At 39.0% G+C, this 8849-nt stretch overlaps 1 protein-coding gene across 1 annotated transcript in view; it reads left to right on the top strand.

Moving 5' to 3' along the window:
- Positions 1 to 8849, top strand: part of dgkq (diacylglycerol kinase theta) — a 49830-nt gene that overhangs the window by 15325 nt on the left and 25656 nt on the right. The window contains exons 3-7 of the mRNA XM_008286105.1: positions 56 to 155; positions 506 to 591; positions 2999 to 3280; positions 3773 to 3972; positions 5190 to 5274. Coding sequence (XP_008284327.1) covers positions 56 to 155; positions 506 to 591; positions 2999 to 3280; positions 3773 to 3972; positions 5190 to 5274 — 753 coding nt within the window. The remainder of the gene's footprint in view (positions 1 to 55; positions 156 to 505; positions 592 to 2998; positions 3281 to 3772; positions 3973 to 5189; positions 5275 to 8849) is intronic.

Here is an 8849-nt window from a genome sequence, read left to right as displayed (position 1 = left end):
TGAGCAGTTTGCTGTCGTTTTTCTTCACTGGTTGTGCATCTGCTGCCCCCTGCAGGTTCCGGTCGCTCACTGCTTTGGTTCGGCTGGTCCGAAGAAACGCTTCTGCTGCGTCTGCAGGAAACAGACGGAGGGAAACGCGGTGCTGCGCTGTGAAGGTCGGACCAGTACCGTTACCAGTTTAACCAGCAGCTCCAGTCTAATGTATTATAGATAGAGAGGCAACTGTAGCTTCCAGCAGCTGTGAGAGAAAGTAAAGCCAACTGAAGGGATTAAAACATACAGCAGCAGTAGAGAAACCAGGAATAGATTCATTATCTGTGAGTGTAAACCTCCACCAGGTGGCGCTGAGGTTCGTTTACAGCAGAACTGTATCCCACCACAAGTTCTCCATTTAAAGCTGCTGCATTCCTTCTTCTTTTGGGTGTTTTTCTCAGCAACCCTGATACCAAAGTATGCTGTCCTGACCAGAACCAGGACTTGGTTTTTAACATTGTGTGTGTTTCAGTGTGTGAGCTGCACGTCCATGCCGACTGCGCCGCCTTCACCTGCGCCGACTGTCGCAGCTCTCACCTGGACGGGACCCTGGAGCAGGTGAGGATCAAATATCTGATTTCTACACGAAGCAGGAGGCTGCAGGTGGAACATGCTGTAGTTCCCACTGTGACCTGAAGGTGGCAGCATTGTCTCTATGTTTTGACACACTGATAAAGAAGTTAGTCCGTTTGGCTTGTTGTCAGCTACGTGATGTTTGTTGCAGAACAGATGTGAGTCATTTTAAGGCAGAAGCAGAGCATGAGGATGACCCTGAATAAGTCCTGAGATCAGTTTAGGCTGATGTTAAATCTCACACAAGTAGTTTTCCAGAAGTCAGAAAGTTTGACCAACTCTGCTAGAAAACCTTCAAAAAAGGCACGAGGAGCCCAGACTTCTTTAGTTTGTCCAGAATCTGTTCGTCCACACTCAGTCGGCACCAAAACCACTTGCTCAGGTTGCTCAGGATCCTGGTTTGAGGTAAATTACACTATTTATGCTACAAATCTACGACTAGAAGGTGGAGGAGGTTCCTGCTGGTCCGTATGGATGGAAATGATCAGCGATGATTGAGTCCAAATCAAGAGACAAATGTCAAAGATGAGGAACAGATGTGTTGGTCTACACATCTGTTTCACACGACAGTGGTCATCAGCTTATTGTCTCAGTAGCACGATGCTGCAGCACCTGGGCGTCTGGTTTACTGCAGAACAGCATTCACTCTACAGATGAAGGTCATTTTAAAGCAGAACCAGAGCATGAAGACGACTCTGGACGTGGTCGTTTAGTGTCCACAGAGAAGTTCAGACTTTTGTTGAATCTCATGTCGTCCCTCAGCTGCTACAAACACAAGGACAGAGGAACCAGAGCTTTAGTTTGTCCAGAATCAGAACACTTCAGCTGAAGAACTCCTCATCTGTCCGTCCAAACTTGATCAAACACACCACCAGGCTGCAGCAGGGGTTTCCGTCCGACTGATTGGCTCTGTGAGGCGCTACAGCAGCGTGACGTGATGGAGAGTTATTGAGCCGTCTGACTGATCACCTCCACTCTTTAATCAAAGACCTGGAGATGACTCAGAGGCTGTAGTTCAGTCGGCGCTGATTGATCAGGAATCGATGTGATGAAGCTCAGAGCTGCTGTAGAGCCGGTGGCGGCGGTCAGACTGAAAACCAGCTCATCAGTAACCCGACCGACTGGAAACCAGCAGCTGAGGCTTCGCAGGCTGTCGGTCACAGAATCAATATGTTCAGCATCCGTCTGAGGCTGATTCACATCTTTACACCTGATATAGAAGCTTCATTCTGAAAAGCTGTAATCTGACTACTTTGGACGACTTTACATGGCGGATTAATCCACTTTTAGGGAGTTAAACTACAGCAGCTGTAAGAAGAATAATGCAGAATATACGATAGTGGTACCAGTGGTTCTGGTTCTGATCATTCACCAGAGGAAACTTTACAAAGTGCATTCTGGGTAAACTTTCCAGGCTCATATCAGCATGTGTGATGGCGGCTGGTCAGAACCAGTTCTAGACAATGGAAGGACCGTTTACCTCCAGAACCTACCAGAACCATCTACAGACAGGATCCAGTCTGAGGAGAATCACTTTCAGTCCAACGATGATATTTATCTGAATATTTATGCTGGAAGTCGGTTCTAGAAAATCGTGCTCAAGAACAAAACAAAACCAGATTCAGTGTTTAGATCAGGACACATGGAGCAGACTGACAGTCCATTTGTGTCTAGTTTTGTCATTTTACATATTTTTTTTAATCTCACTTGGCTCGTTTGTCTCCTCTTTTGTCGTTTTTTGTCGTTCTGTGTCTCTTTTTGGTCTCGCTTGTTTTGTTTGTCCTTTTTTTTTTCTAATATTGTCTCTTGTGTTGTGTCTTATTTTCCTTTCGTGTCTCTTTGGGGATGTTTTGTCTCTTTTCTGTTGTTTTGAGTCTCGTTTGTGTCTCATTTTGTGTCTTGTCGATTTGTGTCTGTTTTTTTTTCCATTTTTCTGGTCTTGTTTTTGTTATTCGGTGTCTCTTTTTAGTCTGGCTAGTGTTGTTTGTCTTAGTTTTTTTTCTTCCTTTTTTCATTGTTCTGTGTTTGGTTCTGTTTCTTATTTTCATTTTGGGTCTCTTCGTGCTGTTTCACGTCTCTTTCAGGATGTTTTGTCTCCTTTCTGTTGTTTTGAGTCTCGTTTTGTTCTGATGAAGTTCTGAGGCTCAGAAATGATGTAAAAAGTCCATTAAAGTGATCAATCTGGAGCCTCCTCTGTGGACTTCTAGGGCCTGGAGCAATGAAACTATTCACAGTATGAAGGTACAACTTTGCTTCTATAAATATACTGAGGTGGCTACAGATCAGAGTCAGTAGATTCTGAGGAGGTCGGGCAGGACTGTAGGATTGTTCCTGTTAAGACCCTCAACAGTAAAACATGCCTATTAACACTGCGTCGTACCGTTTTCTCCAGGATACGTCCCAGCATCACTGGAGGGAGGGGAACTTGGCGTCGGCGGCCCGGTGCGAGGTCTGTCGGCGGTCCTGCGGTTCGTCGGACGTCCTGGCGGGGATGAGGTGTGAATGGTGCAGCATCACGGTGAGAACCAGCCAATCGCAGCGGTCGTTACCTCACCGCGGTTCAGATGCTCTGAGTCGCTCTGCACATTCAGTTAGGAAGCATGAATGGCTCCTCTCCACTGTATTGCAAAAAAAGAAAAATGATAAAAATCTGGCAGCAAATGTGCCACAAAAATGATGTTAAAAATGGTGTAATACTTGATCAGTCGAAAACTGGGCAGCTTAGTGACAGTTTGTTGTTTACNATTCTGACTAAGCCAGACTTCTTTTCAGTAACAAATCTAAAACTGTGATAAAAGTGAAAATTCTGAGGTAAAACGTCAAAATTGTTAGAAAAAGTCAAAAAAATATGAGATCAAAAGATGAAATCTAGTCGGTCAAACCTCTGAGTAAAAACGTCAACCTACCAACCTTGACTTGTGGAGGAATAAAACAAAAATTCTGTGACTATTGTCAAACTTCTGAATTAAAATTGATTATAAATGATGTTATATTGGCACATTATAGTTGTAAAATATGAAATAAATAGCTGTAACAGTCAAATTTGGAATAAAGCTGAAACTATGATGAGCGGTTGATCGTCGGAACACGTCAGCCGAGTCTTTTCAGTTTAAATAGTTTAATCAGCCACATCCAGCCGGAGCTCAGTACCGCTGCTGTCCCGCAGGAGGCGGCGCTGCGCAGCTTCTACCTGCCCGACGAGCCGCACGACGTGGAGCTGCATGAGGTTGGCGGGATGCAGCGTCTCCACAGCGACGACGTCCTGAACCGGAACGGCGGCTCGCTGAAGGATGGAGGAGACGCCTGGGTGCTGAGGACCAAACCCAGAGACCACGACGTCATCCAGGTGTTCGCCGGCTGGGCCAGGTGAGCACGGGCCAATCAGACGGCAGATCTGGCACTCAGGTGATGCCAATGTACAGATTAAAAGGCCACATTTCTGAGTTTATACTTTAACAATATTAGATGTAACGCTGAAGTTTTGGCTCAAGTCAAATTTATCAGGAAAAGCAAAAAATTCTGAGATTGAAAGTGAGAATGGGCGCCGCCATAGCTCACCTGGTTGAGCTGGTGACCCATGTACAGGGCTACAGTCCCCGATGCGGAGGTCATGTGTTTGAATCCCGCTCATGGCCCTTTTCCACAGGTCCTTCCCCCATTCTTCTCCCCCGCTCTCCTGTCTCTCTCCTTACTGGTCTGTCAAATAAAGGCAGAAACGCAAAAAAATAACTTTAAAAATCAGAATCACAATCAGATTTATTGCCACGTATAGTTTACACAATACGAGGAGTTTGGTGCAACAATTAATATAGAGTAAGGTACAATGTACAAGTTAAAAATATAAAAATAGCTAAAAAATAAGTAACTAAAAACAAAAATAACTGCAAAATATATTGTGGAGTGAAGAATTAAAGTTAAATTTAAATAAGAACCTGAAACCTGCCGTAACAAAGCGTCAGAAACATGAACAAAAGCTCAAATTATCAAGTACAAATTCCAAAATATCGCCCAAGAAGTTGTCGTTTTGTCTCAGTCGTACTTGAACAAAGTTGGAATTCAGAGATCAGTCAGAATCTGTTCATTTCAAAATATGACCTAAAATGTTGAGATTTTCATACTTGTGATCGACAAGCTGACATTTAGTCAAAACTAAGTTATGAACTGCAGAAGATTAAAATTTCGTTTAGTAGAAAGTTGAGGGAAAAAAAGTCAAAAGTATGACTTCAGCCTGAACTTCAGAGATTATTGGTCAAAATAATGAACTATAAATTTTATATTTACTGAGTCAAACTTGGGGAAATAAGAAATTTTAAATAAAAATAAATAGAGAAACAATTAAAGAGGTAAAAGGCTGAAAAAATAGTTTACCATGTCAAACGAATTAGGAAATGAGCTAAAATAATACCTCAGAACTATGAGGAAAAAGCCACATTTAGCAGGTAAAAGTTCTAAAATATGGTAAGTTGATATTTTCAGTGACACACAGGAAATGCATCCATTTGATTCTAACAAAATAAAAACTGTGTAATGTTCCAGCGTTTTTACCAAACAAAGTCAACAAATCACATGTTCTTGTGTTTCAGGTCGGCTTCTGTTTCCGTCTCCATCTCAGGAAGCAGCACGACGGCTTCGGTGCTCGCCGAGGTCCTCAAACACCTGAACAGACAGGTAGGCAGCTCTGACATCAGCCTCAGCATCAGGAGGAAAAGTTCCAAAACATGGATCAGAAGAAAAACTTAGGAGAGGAAAGAAAAAAAACTCCTATAAAGAATATTTGTAAATGTAGAAACACGGTGCTGGCGGGTCTGGGAGCCCAGGTTTTTTGTTTATTTCTTTATTTTACTTTTTAAAATTTGTTTATTTCTTTTATTTATTTGTTAAATTTTTTTAGAACCATAGCAAATAAAAATTCAAAATAAATTAAAACTAATCACAATAAATAAATAAAAACCTCAATAAATAACTAACTAAAAAATAGAAAGAAATCTATTATTATTTTATCTATTTGTCTTTATATTTCTACTTTTATGAGCTTTTTCTTTTATGGATTCATTTTTGGTTATTATTGCTTTATATTGCCACATTATTTATTTTTTGATTTCGTTTATTCTTCTTTGTATTTCTGCTTTTATTTTATTATTCTTTTATTGATTTATTTTTGTAATTTGGTGCTCTCACTACTCCATATAAATGTGCAAATAAAAAAAGAAATTTAAAAATCCACAATTAAAAAAACTAAACAAAAGCATTAAAAATAAAAAAACCCNCTCAATCCAGCTGAGGATTAGAGTCTGGACCTGAAAAGTTCTGTTCACTCACAAACATGCAACCTAACAGTCTGAACAGTTTGACAAAGAAGAATGACGATAATTTAAGTGTCCAGATGTTCAGACTGATGGAGACCAACAGGACCGGTGCTGTAGCTGCAGCCAAGTGAACACATTTTAAATCAAATCTGTTTTTACTGTGACTCAAAAACACCAAATTAAATTGACAGTGATTCAGTGTTGAAGAGCAAAAAATGGTGAAAACCTCCAGGGCAGTTGAACACATGACATGTTATAGGCACTGAACACACACACACACACACACACACATACACACACACACACACATCCTGCCGACACAAACCACAAACTCGTCTCGTTTCCGCAGCTGTGAAACTAAAACTGCTGTTTTTCCGTTTTCACTGTGATGACGGTTGTTTTTATGTTTCTTCAGCTTCACACAAACCGAGTCGTGTTTTCAGAATCAGTCGGGCTTTAAATAAAAACGTGGATCATCCTGATGATTCATGTCTCAACAAGTCAGTTTCTGTTCTGCCAAGCAGGATATCTGAGGAACAAAATGAAATCAGACTTTCGGAGCATGAATGTAATTCAAATTTATGTCTCACAGAAATCAGCAAAGCTAAAATTTTAAGTTCTGGTAAATCTTGGTCGTGAGAAAGACGCTGCTTTGCTCCCACAGAGTTTAATGTATCGGTGCTGCGTTCAGGTTCCTGCATTTATAAATCTGACATCCTGAACTGTTCATCTGAGCAATGAAAGTCATCAACAACAAGGACAAAATAAAACGTTTAAAAGATAGTAAAAGTAGAAAAAACACGTTAATAATGTTGAATAATAAAGACAATAAAATGTAAATATTTAAATAAACGATTAACAAAAATCAGAAATTCTGAGTCAAACAATAAGTCGAAAAATGTTTCATGTACCGTCGATGAAAAATTAAATGAATAAAATAAATAACAAAAAGTAATAAATATACAAAGAAAATTAAATTCTAATCATAAAATACAATTTAAAAATAAAAATAGCAATAATAAATAATAGAACAGTATATACAGTATAATAGACGATTTACAGTGATAACAAAATAAAATTAATCCAACTGTTAAGGCAAAAAAAGTAAAATATGATAATAATAACAACAATGGAAAATAAAAAATTATTTTAAAATAAGATTAAAAGAATATATTCTTTAAAAAATCGTGTTCTGACACAACGTAGGAAAAAAAGAGACGCTGGAAAACTTTCAAATTAGACTGAAACTCACATTTTAGCAGATTTTCCTAAAAAAACCTGAAAAAAACATCAAAAAATAAAATAAACAAACTCAAATGTAATATTTACGTGTCATATTTACATCACTGACAACAACATCTAATCTTTTCTGATCTTACATTTTGCGTTAATTCTTGTGAACTCGATCTTTGAGCGTTTGTAGGAAATCAAACATGAGACCAGTCGTCGTGTTGAACTCAGTTTAAAACTGATAAAGAATCAAAACAAGTTCAACACAAACTCAGAAAACTGAATCTGAATATCTTGGAAACAGAACCAGGCAGCTGCTGTGTTTATTGACGCCACAGAGATCAGAGTTATTGATCGATCAGCTGATTCCGTGTTTCCATCAGATCACTCCGATGACGTCGATCCGTGGACGGCAGCGTCCAAAGAAAACCCGCCGACTGCTGCAGACTCAGGTCGGTTCTGGTCCTCAACACAGAATCCCGTTTTTTTTTGTCTGTTGTTCACTTTAGAGGCTCTAAAACAGTTTTTATTTGTGTTTTTACTTTGTTTTTAAAAGTTATGGTTTCTCTGTCTTTTAAATAATATTATATAATGACCATTTCCGGTAAACCTACATGTTTGGTTTTTAAGCCACAACTAAACTACATTTTACCTGCACGTCATATTTCAGTGAGTCCCAGATTTGATGAACTGAATTGTGGGAAAATGACAGAGACACACCTGTGTGTGTGTTTATCTATTGGGTCTCACAGGTAAACAGTTCCTGAAGGTGTTTGACGGCGACGACGCGGTCAAACGAGGCTTCTTCCGATTGGTCTCCATCTGTCGCGCCACCAGGAACGAGGAAGTGGTGGTAAAAGATAAAAGATGCTCCATCTGCTGCACATAGAGGACATGAAACGCTGTCCACCTGCCGTTTAAAGACAATCTTATGTGTTGTATTTAACGTGAGGCTCACTTATTGCTCGGTTTGGCTTCTCAGATCAGTGATATATTCTCAGTTGCAGTATATGAAGTTAAAAAGTCAAAAAAAAAGGTGAAGGTACTGACCGGAAAAAATGTAAACTCCAAGTTAAAACTTCAGATACAAGCTGACGTTCTGACTCCATCAGTAAGAGCTGTGAGACAGCAACGAGATAAAAACGACAATTTTCACCAAATAAAGGGAAAAAAACCCTCAAAATGATCAGAAAAAGTCAAAGGAATGAGATAAAAATGCCAAAATATGAAATACTAAGTGGAAATGTTGACTCACTGAGTCAGAGCAGCTGAAACTCTTGTCAGTTAAACATTTCTGAAGGATGCTGAACTGTTGTGTTTGGCCTTTAAGACTGATAATATATTAAAGATGATGAGATTAAATGAACAAATAAAACAAAGATTAAGATTTGAAGCTAAAATAATTCATGATACCAGTTAAAGTTAAAATATTGACCAAAACATTATGAAATAAAAAAAAAATCCAAAATATGAAGTAAAATCTGAAATTTTAAATTACTGAGTCACAGTCAGTGAAAACTTCTGAAATATGAGATTAAAAAAAGACTTTTTCTGATGAAAGATTGAAAGTCTGACATAAAAAGTCTAAACTATTGAAAATAGTTTCAAATTACAAGTAAAACATTAAAAGATTTCACGTAAAAAGCCTCAACTGTGACTTACAGTCAAATCTTCAGAACCTTGGAAACCAAAAGGCAAACATTATGA

Source organism: Stegastes partitus, unplaced genomic scaffold (genome assembly GCF_000690725.1).
Source record: "Stegastes partitus isolate 25-593 unplaced genomic scaffold, Stegastes_partitus-1.0.2 Scaffold432, whole genome shotgun sequence".
NCBI classification, from domain to species: Eukaryota; Metazoa; Chordata; class Actinopteri; family Pomacentridae; genus Stegastes; species Stegastes partitus.
Note: the sequence above shows the minus strand (reverse complement) of the source record. Positions and strands in the feature narration are given on the sequence as shown.